The sequence below is a fragment of the Parasteatoda tepidariorum genome, chromosome 9 (genome assembly GCF_982258835.1).
Source record: "Parasteatoda tepidariorum strain Cologne lab strain chromosome 9, Ptep-v5.0, whole genome shotgun sequence".
Lineage (NCBI taxonomy): Eukaryota > Metazoa > Arthropoda > Arachnida > Araneae > Theridiidae > Parasteatoda > Parasteatoda tepidariorum.
Genome location: NC_141763.1, coordinates 98,938,349 through 98,958,026, shown reverse-complemented (window position 1 = coordinate 98,958,026; position 19,678 = coordinate 98,938,349). Strand labels below are relative to the sequence as shown.

At 29.8% G+C, this 19,678-nt stretch overlaps 2 protein-coding genes across 6 annotated transcripts in view; one reads left to right on the top strand and one right to left on the bottom strand.

The window, feature by feature from the left end:
* Positions 1-19,678, bottom strand: part of LOC107451237 (mutS protein homolog 5) — an 87,065-nt gene that overhangs the window by 66,496 nt on the left and 891 nt on the right. The gene's annotated exons all lie outside the window — the stretch shown is intronic.
* Positions 1,667-9,609, top strand: LOC107451251 (uncharacterized). 4 transcript variants are annotated; one of them, XM_071186286.2, is made up of 7 exons: positions 1,667-1,850; positions 2,601-2,710; positions 4,570-4,710; positions 4,785-4,977; positions 6,493-7,307; positions 9,072-9,193; positions 9,279-9,609. In XM_071186286.2, exons 1-7 carry the CDS (start codon positions 1,682-1,684, stop codon positions 9,442-9,444), a joined length of 1,716 nt encoding a protein of 571 aa, XP_071042387.2. In that variant the 5' UTR covers positions 1,667-1,681; the 3' UTR covers positions 9,445-9,609. The 4 variants fall into 4 exon arrangements, with proteins under 4 accessions (XP_071042387.2, XP_071042388.2, XP_042899023.2 ...); XM_016067292.4 differs by lacking the exon at positions 1,667-1,850 and adding an exon at positions 1,965-2,099; XM_071186287.2 differs by lacking the exon at positions 4,570-4,710.

Genomic DNA, 19,678 nt, shown 5'->3' with positions numbered 1-19,678 from the left:
GGATCAGGAAACGCCAGAGGTATTGATTTGTTATGGGAATTTGGAGGACTTTGCGACTATGACAGATTTTACGTGCACCAGTCACCATTTAATAGACGGGGATTCTTCGGTCAGCTGGATATGAATTCTCACGAACAGGAGTCGCATGCCCTACCAATCAGGCTATCCCGACCCTGTTGTATGTGATTGTACGAATCCTTCTCACCGAATCAAACGCGCATGAAGGCCCGCGAATAATCCAACAAATAAAATAATATGTGCTTTCGTACTATACGAGCGACAGTACGCTGAAATAGGTTGTGTTTTAATGAATAGTGAGGCTTTTGACTACGGTTTCGTGACAACAATCAACATGCAAAAAAAATTTGTCTCTGAAATCTCGACATGGAAAAGAGAAAAAAGCACCTCTAAAGGCTTATAAAAAATTAAGCTCGATTTAAAAGCGCTATCCCGTACTCATTAAAGCAAATTAACCCCTAAGAAGTTATCTTAATAAGGAATAACATCCAAAGCATGGTTAACCTTACACTTTATGCTGTAATTTTAATTTTCAGAAAGATAATTCACTTAAAAGTAAGTAGGAATTTAAGTTAGTAAGTATGCACAAAAGTAGGAATCTATCATACAATATTAATAACGAAAACATTTTATAATGATTGGGTTGTTAACTTCCATTATTATTACATAAAAAATAACCCTTCCTTTTTGCGAAAATAAAATCCTAGCACAATCAACCGAAAGATTAATAACGAATTAAAGCAATTTTTTTTTCATTGTAACAAAATTTTGATTAAGCTATTAATAAGTCTACTTTATTATTACGTAAATTAAAAATAATTATTTCTTAAAAATCCCTAAGGAGAAAAAGAAAACACTCACCCACAAAAATGTTGACTCTAGTTTGTATAAAGATAATTATACTCTAATTAAAACATTGATAAATCTGGGGGTATACATAAACTTAATTTTACTATATAGTTTATTAAACAAATTAGAAATTGTGTGTTTCAAATATATCAGCAAAATCCTGACTTTGGAAGCTCAACAACCTGAAAATAATTAATTGATAAAAAAAATTATTAAAATGTGTCTAAAATTTTAATGAAGTAAATTTATCTTTATAGCTATCATAATACGTCTAGTTTATAAGAATGATAATTAAATATAAACAATTATTTATAATATTGTTACGAGGCTAAATATTTCAGACAGACACTATAACTAAATAAATTAGGAGATTTGCATGAAAATCTGGTAATTGTGAGGAAAAATAACGCCTAATGCATGTTGGAAATGATAAATATCTCAGTGCATTGATTCGACGGTAGTTTGGGATCGATAATGGTGGGTAGTGATGAGGAACTGTAGTAGGAGCGGAGAGAGGGTGCCTTGCACCAAAGTAAATGGGGATCGTGAAAGCTAATTGCTCGTAACGTACGATCTAGCCGTATATTGAGAATATCAGTCTTACATTGTATAACTGAGACATTGCAAAATATATTCTTTTTTCATAGTGAATAAAGAGTTTTGAGCTGATAGTATCTAGTAATACGTATTATTTCCCCAATAATCACGAAGTCAAAATTATTTAACGGCACGTCTATGACTTCATTAAACAATTCTTTGAAAAAATGGCACGTTGGTGCATAAAGGTTCGCCACCCCTGCTATAGGCGATCGAAATGGGCTACAGGTACATTGGCTACATGGGACCGGTCTTCTTACCAGATGGCGCATTCAGGTGTTACGATCGCGAATATGAAAATAAAGCAGCAATATTTGAAAAAATTCAAAACTATATGCCAACACATACAAATTCAATAGAAATGAGATCTTACCACACAACTGATGGTAAACAAAATTCGTGATGTCAGGCACTCTATTATATATTTTTATTTATATGCTAGCAACAAGCTGAGCATTGGGTCAAAGCACAAGCTTCAAAAAGTATTAAGAGATATCAACAATACTTTTTTTCCAGGAAGCTTTTCATTTCGAAAGATAATATTAAATTATAAGGGTATTTCATTTTTTTAAGATAGTAATTAGCATTTATTTCAGTTCTAAACGCATGAAAATACTTTTCGATGTGTTAACTAAGTATATAGGAAAAATATCTTTCTACAAAATATGTTTTTATAATTTTTTTTTCCTGTTTGTTTACGATAATTAACTTTTCTAACCGCTTAAAAAATTTTCTGTTATTTTTACTTGATCGTAAACGTTTGTTAAACAAGAATAGTTTGTAACTCAATTTGAGTTTTGTAGATTTTAAAGAGTGCTATGATACTCGGGGTTTTAAGTGTGTATTAGAAATAATGAGAAGATTTCCTCATCGGTACTCACAATTTAAGAGTCAACTAGGCAGTGGCATGGAAGAAACTGAGGGATGCGGGAACATCACTGAAGGGACCGATTCGAGGAGTTAAACTTGCTTCCATTTTTGGGCAATCCCCTGCAAAATCTTTTAGAATCATCACCATGGCATCAAAAATCTTTCGGTGCCATGGTGGTGATGTTAGTTGGCTCAAACAGGTACCGATTCTGAAATATCCATAAAATAATGTAATCAAAAATAATTTTTTTTATATTTAATTTTAGTGATGCCTATGAGATGTTTTTTACCCGGTTGCAGAACTGGCTACGATTCCGAAGTAGCTAGAAGAAAAAAGGAAGGAAAGAAAAATCTATCACTTTTTAAGGCTCCCAAGGTAAAAGACTAAGTTAAAATCAATTTTGCTTTTTATTTTTTGAAATCAATTTTCCTATTTTAAAAACTCTTTCTAGTTTTTTAAAAATAAATTAACTTTAATTTTTAGAATTATCATTTAGTATTGAAATTTGATTGAACACTGATATTCAATTAGATTAAGTGTCAGGAAATCTGATTTATGGTTTTGTAAAAATGCTTTTGGAAACATAAGCAAAAAAATTAAGATTCCTGAGTTGCTCATGTTATGTAAAAATTATGACCAGGCATATATTTTTTGTTGAAGTTTACTATTTTATTTTTTGTCTCAGGTTATTCATTTTTAAGTGTAAAATTATTTTAACTCCACTGCCCTTATCAGAGCTATAAAATGTTCTCCTTGCTGATAAAAATTGATTACAAAGCTTCCTTGAAATTCAATCATTTTTATTCCCCTTCGATATCAGTATTTCTAAAAAGTGTTGTTTTTATGTTACACAGAATTATGTAAAAAATATATTGCTCCCTATATTTTTCTTCCTGATTTTACAAAATAGGTATATTTATTCTAAAAACTATTATTAATTTCATGTACTTTAATGGTTAAATTATCTTTCGAACATTAATAATTATATATTTTGTTCCTTAAAAGTTTATTTTGTTAAAGTAAAAAATATTAGAGCATATTTGACTGGTCACAGGTGTTACAGGTCCTAAGACAAAATTTATTTCTGCCCCTTTTTCAAGTAAAAAAAAATCTAATTTTCATATTTCATACAATTTGGAATACCCTTCATTCCAAATCGTAGTTTTTATATAGATATTTAGGAATTCTTTGCAGTTTTCTTATAAACTAAAATTATTTAGTTTTAACCAGGCCTTTAGCTATCTTTCTCCACTCTACTTGAGTTCTGCCTTGAAAAGATGTATATAATATGTTTCGTTTCACAATCTTATATTCTTAGTCTTTTTTTAAAAAAATATTTTTGTATGTAACTTAATGGGACTTAATTAACCTTTTTATAACTTGACTTGAGGCAGGCAGAGAGTCTCTTTTGCGAGCGCCTGTCGTGGGTGGAAGGGCTTTTTGGCTGTCAAACCTAAATACATGAAATAATCGAAAATTAACATGTTCTTTAATAACTGCAAAGTATACAAACAGCATGTACTGTATATATTTTTAATTTATACTGTATTTACTTAAGTTTTTTCTTGTTAAAATACATTTTTCTGCCATTTCATATGCATTTAAAAATTTTCCATGCTTCAACATTGTATTGTTAAAGTAAAAACAGAAAAATTTGACATCAACAAGATCTAACGATCAAATGAAAACTGGACTGCAAACCCAAATACACAACGCTTTTGCCAATCCCCCCCACTCCTTTCTCTCGTATTTTATAATAATTTTTGCATTTTGCCTCATTTGTTCAAGTTCAAGATGGCCAAAATTTTTCCTCTTTTTTTTGGATACTCAACAAAAGATTCTGCACTGTAGAAGAAGAGATTTTGATTCTTAAACATTGATTGATATTATTAAACTATTAATTTTCAGTATGGTTCGGTTAAAAAAGCTATAATTGAAAATTACGGAAAGTACCAAAGCATTAAAACAGTTTGCATGAAAAGATAAAATTTTGATTTTACAGCGATTGTGATTCTGAAAAATGCCTTTTTTTAAATATTGAATTAATTGAGTAAAAAAGTGATGATTTTTTGGAAAACTGGTCATTGGCAGAAAGATTCCATTTTATTGACATGTTTTTAAAATTTTTATGTGATTTTAATGTAAATTAATGCTAGGTGTATATATTTTTCTTCTTCTTACAAAATTGGATTTTTTTTATAAATAAATAGTGAAATTAAAAAAAATTTTTTTAGGACCCTTACATGTTTGAATTGTGGAAAAAAGCTATACCCCGTGCTGATAAAACGTTAGGGCCTAAGCATACTGTGTGCGAACTTCACTTCAGAGAGGAAGATATTGAAAGTTATTTTGAAACAAAATTATTCAATGGAAATGTAAGTTTTCTGAGATGTTCTGCTTTAAATCAGACTTTCCCAGTGTTTAATCAAAATTAAATGTACCTTTACAGATTCATCGTATTTTCAGAGCTTCGAAAAAACTTAAACCAGATGCTATTCCATGCATTTTTTCTAATGTTCCTGGACACTCTTCATTTGTTGAAAATAGAGAAGAAAAGTTCAAGGAAAAATATGTCAAACGAAAAAGAAAATTACACTCTAATAAGAAAACAGAATCTAAAAGAGCAAAGATTTCATTCCCAGGTATTAAAGTTTTGATTGTATGGTCAATTTTTTGTATATAGTAAATATCGTTTTGCCTTATGCCATTGCCTTATGAATTTGATTTGCACATACAACTGTAACAAACTTACTTGAAAAATTGCAAACATAATGATTATTTCTTTGAAGAGATTAAATCTGTAAATTATAGCTAAAAACTAATTACAAATTAGCTTCATTGGCCATCTTAAACCATTGCAAAATTAAAAAATGAGTTTCATTTTTAAAATAAGAAAATTATTTTCTCATTCTCTTCATATAATATATTAAGAATATATTATATATATTATATTAAGAATATATTTTATGTAGAATATATTATGAACAGAAATATTTAAAGTTAATATTTTAATATTTTCAGTATTTTGGATAGTTTAGTTTTGTACGTTCAATATTATTTTTGAAAAAGAAATCGAAAAAGGAAATCATGTTCTTTTTTAGAATAAATAGCAATTTTAATTGTATTAATTAATTGTATGAGTTATTTATACAGTGTCACGTCCCATAATCGGACGTCCCTTTTCCGGAAGGGTCGATTTCTGGGACACTTTTTAACAATCAAAATAAACAAACATCTCTTCATGTTCCCGTCTCTTAAAAAAAAGGAGATTTTTTGACACATTTTTTTTCCTTTTCTAGCTTCTAGTGATTTATGCATTGAACCTATAAATCATCAGAAAGAGGAAGAGAAGATTTACCAGGACCGTCGAGTGACAGTTAGTGACGTTCCTCCTCTAGAATGCAGGGAAAGAGGGAGATTTGTTTTCAACAGAGCACAACTGAGTCCCCCCTTCTTTCCTATGCAGCTGGCTAGTAAAAGAGGCTTTTCCTGGAACCTTTTTATTAGAGTGTTAAGGAAAGAAGAAATACGGTGAAAAAGTAGCAAATGTTAACGTGGAGGGGGAGTCACTTTCAGTCACACAAGAAAAAATAAAGAGAACCCAATCAGCTTGCCATGCTTTACGCTTGATTGATAGCCAATGATCAGAGAGAAAATAAAAATTTGGCACTTCCCCCGCCCTCAACTTGAATGACAAGTAAGGAGGAAATGAATTTGTCTCCTCCACCTACCCACCTTAATGGGTGACGGGAATTTCTCCTTGCTTGAATCGTTCCAGTTCAAAATGGCGGAGAGAGCAATTAATATTTTCATAACTGTCACATTTTTTTTTGTTTTCTATATTTTAAGCAATAATTATTTTTTTCTAGTATTTTGATTGATTAGATATAATTCTAATACTTAAACATTATTGCCTGAAAAATAATGTTTATTTTTTGCTTCTTAGATTCAGATCGTTTATTAGATCATTTTAAGCTTTGTTTACCTTGGGGTCTATTATACGGAAAAATCTAATATCCGGACTTATGGAGGTCCCATCGATTCCGGATATACGACTTTCCACTGTAGTTTTTTTTTTAATTAAAAAAAATATTGTTTTTTGTGAAAAAAATTTTATTATTCAAATTTGTATAAACTTATTCCTTACTTTTTTTTAGATAATGAAACAAGTAAGAATAACAACTCTTCACTAAAAACAGAAAAAGAAAATGTCTTGATGGAAGTTATAGTTGTTCACACCTTACCAGAAAAGTCCTCAATCACGCAACCATCTCGTTTAAAGAAAAGACGGAATGCAAAAAAATCAACAAATTCTTCTTTTTCTGATTCACATAAACATATCATGTCTGATCCAGAATCCTCAACTACTTGTTCACCGCCTGCACCTGATACAATTACAAATTACTCCCCTAGGATAAACACATATAATAGAATCTTGTCAGAATCTTTTGCACATGATAAACTAGCAAAGAATTTTATCGAACAAAACAGCTGTATAGAATCACCTCTGCCTGATACACTAACTGAAAATTATTCTAATCAAAATACTTCAAATAGAACCATAGCTAATTCTTCTTTACATGATGCACTCAAAGACAAATATTCAGACCAAAATGCTTGTGATATAGCAATGACTGAATATCCTACAAATGATGCAATCTCTGATGATTATTCTGACCAAAGCAATGATGATAAAACTATGAATGACTTTTTTTCATTTCAACCCGCAGAAAGTAACTCCGACCCTATCATTTCTAATTCCATTAGGACTGAATCTAATGATATTTCATCAGATTCTGACACTGAAGAGCAGGTTTCATTTGATTTCATAAAAGCTAATGTAAATATGTTTGATACAAGAAATTCCTGGTGGAGGGTGAATATATTTGATGACTTTATTGCATTTAGTCGTTGGACTCCTGCTTATACTGTTCAAAGAAGAATAGTGATTACTGAAGACCTTGCTGTAAAAGTAAGTCATATATGTAACATAACCTATGTAAGTGTATTTGACACATCAAAAAATGAGAGAAAGTTGCGCTCCATCCATGGCAATAGTTTTATTTTTGTTGCAAGTAACAAAAGTAAAAAGTGCATACTTTACTTGTAAATGATTATTTTTCAAATTTAGTACTTCTAATTGTGTTTTTGTTACTTTTTGGAGGAAAAAGTATTTGAATAGAAGATATCGAAAGAAATAGAAATGTAGAATTGTCAAAAAAATTAAATAGTTGTTGATATTGTAATGAATTTGTAACTACCACTATGCATTATTTTTTGAGGGTAACACACCTGTATTAGAAAAACTGTATACTTCCATAGGGATGACAACTACTCTGTTTTTTTTTTGCTCAACTCTTGATAAATTGGTGGCGAATTAAAAAGTAAGACTTGCTGAAAAAGGGATAATATTATTATCTTTTCATAATTCTCACTACTAAGGGATGCCAGGACGGCTGAACGTGCAAAATGTGGCGACTAATAAAATTCAAAATTTTGTTAAAAGGTATTAAAATTAGCTTTTTATACAGCATTTTTTTTTACAATTTACTACTGATAGGGAATGCAAGGAATATTTTTGGTTTAAATATGAATAATTTGAGATGTATGTCATAGTGTGTACTTGAAATGAATCAAATTGTTACTTTTTTCTCGAACATAATGATCCTTTCCTGTAGGGTCAGCGGAGAGGGAGGTCAGAATTGATAGATTTAACGAAAAATTACAATGCAAGAAGCCTTGTGTTTCAATTTTACTTGTTACCTTTAAAAATCAATAGTTTTTACTCATTATTTTTGGTTAACATACTTCTACTTTTACTTGTTGCTTTTTTAAAGTAATGCTTCCATGTATGCTACAAACTTACTAGGAGATATTTCTAGGCTTTGTAAACTAGGAGGTGACTAGGCTTTGTAAGCTAGATAGATTGATAGTAGGCTTTGTAAGCTAGATAGATTGATAGTAGATTGAAAGTAAATAGATTGAACATTAAAAAAGAATAGGTTGTTGGATCTATTTCTAAGACCTTCTTTGTTGGTATAGAACATTCAAAGAGAATAAGTTGTTGGATCTATTTCTAAGACCTTTTCTGTTGGTACACATCTGCCTTAACTTCTTAGAAAGACATTTGTGTGAGTGACTTCCAATCCTAAATTATTATATATTGGAATCTCAAAATTTGTGACTATTGAGTTAAAAAAAAAAAGAAAAAAGGGGGGAGTGGTTAAGTTCAAATATTATCTCCAGGATGCTACTGCCAGGAAGTCTGTATTTCCTTGTCAGTGAAAAAAAAAAATGAAACACTAAAGTTAAAATGGCTTTCCTCTTCTGAATTTTAAGCATGGGAATGCTTTTACAGAAAGAAGTAAAGTTAAGATATTGAAAGAATTCTTGCTGCACATTGGTAAACAGAACTTTGTTTTAATTAAAGGAAGAGTAACCTTAGAGTGTACAAATTCCCTGGAATCATAAAAATTGTGTTGAATTTTATTTGATTAAATGAATTTCACTGATACAAAAATCAGTTTTTTGTTAAGCTTTTTGAAAAGCAAAACTGGAGATTTTTTTGTTAGCAATAATTTAAATCCGTCATCAAATAAGTAAAATTTCTTACTGGAGGTAAATTTCATTACTTTTATTGATTACCTGTATTGACTTGTACTGAATTAATTACTTGTATTGATAGTATTACTTGTATTCCTAAAATTCTAGCAATTATTGCAATTTATTTTTAAAGGTTTTTCTGATGGATAGAGAAACTACAATTGCACGGGATATGAAAAAGTTCTCCATCTTTGACATTGCAAAGCTCATTTACAGAGTTGAGAATTTGAAATTATGTAGTGGCATTGATAAAAAGTAAGTTCTGAATTTTTTTTACAATAAAAAATCTTGGTTCTTTCCATATTTATTTTATATTTATGCACACACATTTCTCTTGCAGGGATCGAAATTGTGCAGGATATTTACAACGTGCATTTATGTGCAGAAAACATAGTTTGTGCCTTAATTGTATAAAGTGGAGAAAAGAAACGAAGAAAAAAGCAGTTAAACGGTTAAAAAAATCTCCAAGCTGTATAGAGCTTCTTAATTTCAATTTAATTACTTAGTTTTCAAAAGTCTATAAGTTATTTAAGTCTTGAAACATTTGTATGTTATAAAAAATACTTCAAGAGTATTATGTATATGAATATAACATGATTATGAATTTGTGAGTATGAATATATGTATATGAATATTTTGTATCACATTTGTCAATAAAATTTTGACTACTATTTTGTTGTATAGGTTTAAGTTTGTTAGCATTCAATTTATTTTTGAAGAATTAATTATATATTTTTAAATTTTGGGTAAGAAGATACTAATACTGTTCAATAAAGTTGCCAATTTATAATTGGTGAACCATTATTGTTTAAAAAAACTGAATTTATGAAAGGTTTTAATTTTTTGTTATAAGTGATTGCCTAGTTTTGATTGCTTTAACTGATTCACTGATTTTGTAATGTGACAGTTCATTCTAATTTATTTTTGCCACCTCTTGTTATTCTATTAAAGGATATTTAATTTGTTGTTGTTGTCATGTTCCAAATCAGGGGTTTTCAACTTACATGAGGCCGGGGGCCACAATTAAAAACATCAGTCAAATGGCGGGCTGCAACTTTGTCAAAATTTTATATAGGACTTTTTTTTTGTTTGAAGGAACATTAAATATTACTGTCGGATTTTTATCAAGTTGTTCAAAAGAAAAGTATTGAACTACAAAAAATTATAAATATTTTCTTGAATAAATATTTTCTTGAATAAATATTTTATTGGATGCAAAACCTGAAAGAGAAATTTTTTTGCACCGTTGGTATGTTAAATTTCACAGACACGAAGAAATTAGTATTTTTTTAAAAAGAAAGGCATGTATTTTAAACCCATATAAATGTTTTATAAAATTGTCCACAAAAAATTGCAACTAATATATTTTAGTTCGTGGGCCACAAAAAGAGCTTCGCTGGCCGGATGCGGCCCTCGGGCTGCCAGTCAGTAACCACTGTTCTAAATCTTTACCTTCTTAGAGAATTTTTTAAATAACATTGACATTTTTAAAGAATATAAAAGTAAATGAAGTCACATTGATTTGGTACTTGTAAGAATTCTATTAATGAATTTTTAGTTCGCAAAAGTTTTAAAATATTCTCTAGCTGTAGAGATTTTAAATTCATGTGGAAAATATAAGAGCTAGTTTAAAATTTTCAATTATTGGATGATTAGAAAAAGTGACTTTAGCACTTGATACTTTCTAAAATTTCCATAAACCCTCTGCTATTAAAATTTTTTTTTGTGTGAACTGAACGTAATTGCTCTTTTTTTTTTTTTTTTTTTAATCATCTATACTCATAATAATGTCTGTATAATTCATTACAATCAAATCTCATTGATGCGAAATTGCTTAACCTGAAATATTGCTTTACAGAAGAATCGCGTGACTTTCTAAAATTTCCATAAAACCCTATGCTATTAAAATTTTTTTTGTGTGTACTGAACGTAATTGCTTTTTTTTTTTTAAATCATCTATACTCATAATAATGTCTGTATAATTCATTACAATCAAATCTCATTGATGCGAAATTGCTTAACCTGAAATATTGCTTTACAGAAGAATCGCGTGAGTCGGCAATCATTTATTGTATTTTACATGTTCAACACTAAATTTTCAAGCTTATTATCGCTTAACACAAAAGCAAACTGGACACAACCCAGATAATAAGCATATGGATAAAATGCCAATTATTCATTTAGAGGAATGCTATTTCTATTTCTCCCTTTGCTAGATGTAGCCGATGGGCGAAAAAATAAAATAATTAAAGTAGTTAAAAATGTTAAACCTATTGTAATTTGTATTGTGCGTAATAGTATTGTTTACATACATAAATGTAGTACATAATATGTATTAACAGTACTTCATAAATTGTTTTCATGATGTACCGGATAAGATGAAATTCAGTTTTTGTTAAAGATTATTTATTACGAATGATTGAACTTAAAAATAAATTTTTTATTTGCCATTTTCATTACATCTTCAAAAATCATTTAGTTGAGAAATCATTCACGAAAGAAGTATTGCAGTGAAGTCTTGATTTTCAAAACTTTCGAAAGATGTGATATGATTTTATCAATTTTGACTCCCTGTTAAAGTACACTTTCCTTTCCTGCATAACTAAAAAGAAAAACAAAAGAGAAATTTTGCTACTTTAAAGCAAATTAAATGAATGAAATTATATCATTCAAGTGAGCGGTTAATGATCTCGCAGAATTATCTCAAAGACTTTAGAACAACTTATTAGAAAATGCACGTATGGCAGTGGTGGGAGGTCACGTGTAGTGTTACTTCCATCTAACTTCGTTAGAGAGTTACGACTTGTATGTAACATTCTCACATAGGTCGATAAAGCTGTGATGGTTCAGGGGTTAGAGCGTTCGCCTTCCAGTGAGGTGAATCGGGTTCGAATCCCAGCTATGATTAGTCGATACGCATTCCATATCCGGCTTGCACCGACCACAGTGCTGACGTAAAATATCCTCAGGGGTAGACGGATTATGGGTTAGAGTCCCCTTGTCGTCAGGCTTACTGTGAGAGGTTTTAGTGGTTTTCCTCTCCATGTAACGCAAATGCGATCAGTTCCCTCAAAAAGTTCTCCACGAAGGCAAATTTGTCCCATTATTTGATCCAGGAGTTTTCTTGTCTTCTGTGTTGGGTTCAAAATTATAAGACTGCATCACCCAGGGTTTTCCCTGGAGTTGCTTTTGCCTCTCTTTCTCATTATTCCGACGTGTTGCCATGGATCGTCACCAATCCTACCTTTAAGAATTCTTTCTTTTCCTGCTGAGCAGTCAAGTGCACGCACTTTGAGTCTATAGTATTCCCCGGATGATCAGAAGTCGTAAACCCAAAAAATTTTGTCTGCTGTTCAACGACGGTTATAAGAGAGCCAACATCTATCGAAAAAAAACGAAAGAAACTTTTTCTCGTAGGCTTAACCAAGGCTGGTTTATTCGTTACTCAAAGATGAAACTACGATTCCCTACCTCATGACATCACGCTGCACATAAATCTCAAAAATCACAACTGGAGGATGTGAAAACTTTGGACACTTTTCTGATAATAGCTGCCAAACTTTACACTGCTAGGAAATTATTTCTGTTCAAAAATATGGTATTCATACATTTTCTTGGTATTCTTAATTGTATTAAAAAATAACAACCAAATTCGTTAAAATAATATTTAAATAAATATAACAGTGAAAAATAACATTAAAATGAGAAGAAAAAAAATCTCATATCTTTCAATATCTTTTCATTATCGTTTTCTTATTTTAGTTTCTAACTTTTTCTGTTAAATAAAAGAAAACATATAAAAACACTTTAATAGTAACATAGTGTCCGATTACGATATGTAACTATAAAAGTTTCTTCATAGTTTATTAATTGGGATGTCTAATTTTAATATTTTTTCTTATACATAATAGCAATTTTTTTTTTTATATATTATCACTAGGAAACAAATATCTCAAATGATAATTATTAAAAAAACTAATCTTTGGGCATATAATAATGGAAATATTACACTTTCTCATAAATATTTAAAATTACGGTGTTATAAATAAAACGCATAAGTATTTTGAACTATGACATTAAAAAATATATTATGAAATTGGAAAATTTTTTAAGACTTAATAACTTTTATTTTTGAAGTTCAGGATTTTATTTTGACCTAGTACGTTTCTTTTCTTCCTTTCTGTTTTAAGTTACCAGACGATATCGATTTCTGTGGTCTCAATGCTGGGAATCGTTCTTTCGATCATGAAATTGACAGATTAGCCCTCTCCGCTATATGTTTCCATCTGTAGTAAACTAAGTGGCTTCCTCCAATTTTGAATTTTTTTTTAGCACTATGTGAATTTTATAACAGAAAAAAATTCTTGCTCCTTGGATGGTGTTTTCAATATAAATGTAAACAACAGCAATCTCGAGCTCTTGACCTGCTCTACTTCCGGTTAGAAAGTATACAGCTGCTTACTACAGCTTATTCTGCGATGTAATATTTTCAAACAGATAATTTTGTTTTTAATAAAGGAAATAAATTATAAAATTTCTGAACTCAAATCTGCTGTACTTATTAATCATATTAAGTAATTCTGGTGAGTTTGAAGTGAAAATTCGTTTTAGTTATTTATTGATGTATTGTTAAAAAAGGTGGCATGGTTGCTAGATTTAGAAAGGACTCGCTTTTTTTGGTATTCCTGATTTCGCCTCGTTTTACTTATTTATTACTCTTTGTTCTTGGTTCAAGCCGTGCACCATCATTCGCTAATCTTAGCGTATTGTTCGAGCAGCGAAATTAAGTTCATTTTACAATTTATCATTTCGGTTTAAACTTCGAAGTTGGTTTATTGTTAACAAGGTAAGAAGTGTTTTATAACTATTGTTTTTTCAAATGACAATTCTTACGTCTTGAAATGACAGGTCTTCAAATGACGATTCGTATAAAGATCCTTCTTTTGAAAAAAATAATAAATCAGGTAACAAATATATCTATACAAGAAATATTACTCTAAGGAGTCTTAAAACAAAATGATCACGTTGTGTGCCGAACAGCATTAAAATACACCAAAAACAGTAACCCGGAAGCATAGGCAGTCAAGAGCTTGCAGTCCCTAGTGTAGAACGCCATCCATTTAACCAGTTAAGTGATATGCCCGAACACCGTTCCTGTGCATCCCGCAGTGGACTGATCGCTAAGACACGGTTCCCAGCAGATCACCAAAGTTAAGTATCACTGGCTGCGGACACTGTGCGGGTGGGTGACCACTTGGATCAGTCTGCTTAAGTTGTTGTTGTTAATTTACGTCGCACTAGAGTTGCACAATGGGCTATTGGCGACGGATTCGTAGATGAGACTTTGAGTTCTGAATGGAGAGTTTTTTTTTGCGGGTAAATTTATCTAACCAATCAGGGTCTCATTTGCATCTCCGAATTCGAATCTGTGATCTTTCGGAGGAATTTTCTGTTCTCTTTTGCTGATCCTTAATAGATTTGTTATCATAGCTTTTTCGAACCTGAAAATAGTTATGAATCATCCTGCTTACTGTACGAATAACTAAAATTTCGACACCTGCTAAAAATTGTTTATTTTGTCTTACCCCTGTCGGTTGTACTCCCACATCATTACAGATTGTGCCCTCTGGTTCAAGAAATTCTTCTGGCATGTCTTCCCCTTCATACTCACAATAAATGTCACAAGATCGCGGTTGATCATAAAAAAAGAAAGCATTTAATTTATTATGAAAAAAAAAATCTAAATAAATCGTCCAATTTCATATTGATGCAAAATCTATAAGTCTAACGAGTGTATTGCATTTCCTTTAATTCGTGATGCAAAGAAAAAAAAAAGAATTTTCTGAGTATTTTTTAATTTAACGATCTAGTTTTTACATATTAGGGCTTAATCTTAATGGTTAATGAGGGTGACTTCCATGCTAATTAGTGCAAACGATATTTCAGGTTACGAAATTAGACACAAAAACGTATTTCAAAAAAGCATGAACATACCTTTCTCTCGATAATTCGAATTTCTGACCTGTAATATTTTAAGGGTAGCCTCAATCTGGGAAATCCCAATAGTTCGGTCAGGAGAGCGACTGAAAATTTGAGCCCCTCTTTGCTAATTATACTTTTTGTGTATTTCACCTTTACTCGGAAACGTTTTAATTGAATTGAAAAGGGTTTATTTATTCAAGGATTATTTCCTGCAGAAAAATAATTTTTAATAATTATTTTTATTCATTTATATAATAATAGTCAAAATGTTTTTGGATTGTAAGGCATGCAAATTTTCACATCATTTTAAACAATTTATAGTTTTGTGTGTCAAAATACAAAATTTGAACGAAAATTGTCGTTAGTTTTAAAAAAGTCGTATAGTTGAAATTCGATTTCTCAGAAACTATTCAACCAATTTATTTATTTATTATTATTATATTTTTTATTTTCCGCAATGGGATAGCTGCAAGTGACGTAGTGTGGGTATCTCGATTCTGATTGGTTGTTGAAACGTGGCATTTCTTTACGTTAACAACTGCTCTTTCCATTCTATTTGAGTAAGTATTAATTCTCTGTGATACGTTATATATTTTTAGGCAAAGATTCTTTCGCAAATAATTCAATTATTCATACTTATTAACACTAAGACAGGCGTGAAGCGATGTAGAACAGAAACAAACTAATGATGCATGGAAGTTGCCAGGTACAAGAAACAAAAATATGTCTTGGTTACAATAAAATGTACAACCGGATAATAATTCTAAGTTCAGTAAAAGACATATGCGAGAAAGAATTACATTTCAATAAATTCGAGGTGCGATACGGCTCTGTATTTGATTCACTTCTCGTTAATTAACATTCTAACTTATGCGGGGAAACTTAGCTCAGTTTTAACACGCCATTTTGCTTATAAACGATCAGCTAGCTACAACGTCATAGATCACATGTGTGACAATTGGGATCTTTTTCTTGAAGTGCAATTACCGAATAAAAACAAAAAACTGTCAAAATGGTGCCAGAGCTTTTTTTTTTACACGCAGAGCAGTACAATGTTTTTTTTTTTTTTAACATGCAACGTAGTTTATAATGGGTTTATTAACATAACACCCATTTTTGACAAAAGATCTGAAAATATGTCTCAAATCGATGATTGTGAAATAAAAAAACACGCTCTTATACTGTGCGCTAGAATACAAGACATAATGCGCTTAAAATGCATATAAAGTATAGAATGCATGTAGAAACACCTGTAAGCTCACGTACCAATATATATATATATATATATATATATATATATATATATATATATATATATATATATATATATATATATATATATATATATATATATATATATATATATATATATATATATATATATATATATATATGTATATATATATATATATACATATATACATACATTTTACAATCAGCGCAATTCATAATGAGTTTACTTATATAGCCCCGTTTACAAAAATTCTGAAAATATGTCTCAAATCGATGGTTGTAGAACACAACCATATGCACTAGAATACAAAACATAATGCACATTTAAAATGTAATTAATCCGTGTAGAAACACGTGTAACTCACACTTCAATATTTATCTTATAATACTTTTTTAATGTCTTTCCCTTAGCGTTATCTTCACATATTTTTCTTACTTCAGGTGTTGAACCATGTAAATTGGACTGTAAAATGCCATCTTTAGAGGTAGCTTCTCTCTTTGCCCTTACACACATTAAACTCTGTCAGATCAAATGAATAGATAGTTTTAACACTGCCGAATGGTTTTTAAAAGTGTCAGCAGAACCACTGAAATGGTTTAAATGGTAAATATAATGAATGGTTGATTGTGTAAAGACAGATGGCCCTAGGGTGTAAAATTCGACTACTAATGTTCAACTCCGTAACCTTGTAATTTTGAACCAATCCAGAAGACAAGGGAGCTCCTGGATCAAGCACTGCGAGAAATTTGAGTGGACTTAGTGATGGAACTAACCCATATTTGCGTTACATGGTGAGAAAAAACTTTCAAGGTTAGTTTGACGGCAAGGGGATTTTAACACATGTTTTACGTTACAAATTCGTTTTGCACAAAGAAAAGTAATTAAAAGTGTAAGATGGGAAATGTGGAAAGTCTCTCCACTATAACTCTGGTTTGTATAACAATGCAATAGTTTTTCAGTTTATTTATATAACCAAGTAAAAATCTATCCACTTTCTGACTATCTAGAATGCCCCAACTTCCAACCCCTGGAGCTCTGTGCATCGTTTTAATACAAATTATGATTGCTTACGAAACGTGTAAGCAAAGTTTATCGTTAATCAAAATTCCGACCACTTACAATCATGCATAGGATATACATACATTGTACGTACGTACAGGGACGAACATTGTTTACTACAGGGACGTTTACTACATGTATGTTCGCACAAACAATAAATAAAAGCAAATACAATGTACTTGCTTTGCTCAGGCATACATTGCTTGAATAGAAGTATTTGCATGTACAAGTACTTGTACAAACCTATACATGCGCGGTATTGTCTGCAACTAAGATGTATATACAATTTATTTTTCTACATATGCGTTGGGTAGCATGTAGGGTACATATGTAGATACATTTCAGTTACATTCAACTGTACGTGCGTTGTAATGCATGTAAATACGTACAAAATATATCATTATATGATTCTTTATACAATACATTATACTATCTGTACTGTAAAATATCATCGTATATATGGTATAAAATCATCTTGTAATCGTATATTTAGATTACTTGTAATACTAGTTACATGTAATCATATACTTTTTATTTGTAATTAAGATTACAGATAATTGATTACTTTAATCTATTATTGTGATCACAGTTACATTTGCAATCAAAATTATGAATGTATGTAATCATGATTAAAAGTAGTTTATTTCTGTAGTTGATTATTGTGATCACAATCACAGTTGTAATAAATATTGATAACTAGTAATTGATGACTGTAATCGAAAAATGTAATCGATTACAGTTTGCCCGACTCTTATATTATCAGTTTTTCTTATTTACTTATAATCGCAATTACCTATAAACAAGATTACTAGTATTTGATAACATAATGCAGTGATTATCTGAAATCAATTACAGCTGTAATCGATGCCAAACTCAGTCCGATATAAGCAATCCAAATGCCGCAGAAGTAAAAAGAAACATTTTTTTAAAATATAAAATTAAATTTTTAAAACGACGTTTTTCAAATAGACGGAGAAAATTGTACTTGTGTGTCAGATATAGAAAGAAAGGGGGCATAACTTTCGCAATAAACTTCGTTTACAAAGTGTTTTTTGTTAAACGTCTGATAAAATATTATAATTTTTTTTAATGTATATGGTTCTGTTAAATATATTCTTCAAGATGGAACAATTATAAAATGATTTTTACTAATTTTTATAATGAATTTTGAAGTAAACTCCTTTTACAACAGCGAGCAGAGATTTTCCTTAAACGTCTGATAAAATATTATATATTATAATACATTTTTAATGTATAAATTATGATTCATTTTTTAATGTATAAATTATGATACATTTTTTAATGGTTCTGCTAAATAAATTCTCCAAAACAGTAGAATTATAAACTGACTTTTACTAACTTTTATAATAACTTTTGAAATAAACTCTTTCACCAAAGCGTACAGCTTTTTTTGTTATATGTCTGATAAAATATTATAAATTATGATAATTCATTTTAATGTATACGGTTCTGTTAAATAAATTCTTTAAGACAGTACAATAACAAAATAACTAATTTTTATAATAAATTTTTAAATAAACTTCTTTTACAAAAGCAAACAGAGATTTTCGTTAAACGTCTGATAAAATATTATAAATTATGCTACATTTTTCAATGTTCATGTTATAAATTATAATAAATTTTTAATGTATAAATTATGATACATTTTTAACGTATAAATTATGATACATTTTTTAATGGATCTGTTAAATAAATTCTCCAAAACAGTAGAATTATAAACTGACTTTTATTAACTTTTGAAATAAACTCTTTCACTTAAGCGTACAGCTTTTTACCACGTTTATATAAACTTGCCTTCGTGTATGTCTGTCCGGGTGGAATTTTGTAATCGATTTTAAACTAACTTCCCGACTAGCTACAAACTTCAAATTTAGCACACAGTTCAGAATTGAATGACAATGCATGAAAAAGAAGAGAAAAAAGACATGCAAAGTAAAATAAAATTAAAATTTAAAAAAAAAATTATTTTCGAGATTGTCTTTTGTTGTCGATTCCATTATTTAAAATTATTACGTGTCAGGTGAAAATATTTTTGTTGTCGGAGTATTTTTATCGGCTGAAAAATCACGTGGTAGGATCCAGTTTTTCCTCATTCATTTCCAGATTGTTTTGGTTGTCATCAACATAAAACTAATGAAAGTCGTAAAGGTATTGTTTTTCTATAAAGATTTTTGTATCCCTAATTTAAAATAAAAGTTCTATTACTTTAGTAGTGGTCTTGTAGTAGTTTTGACTACTCTTGACTAAGAAAAATAATCTAAATAAAAATATATATTTTTAAAAACCACGCTTTTTGTAGTGAAGAATAATAATTAAAAAATAATAATTTTTTAAAAATATAAAATAAAAATTAAAAGTTAAAAAAATCATAGTTTAAAATAAAAAAATTCAAAATAAAAAGTAATATTTTTAAAAACCACGTTTTAGTAGTGGAGAATAATAAT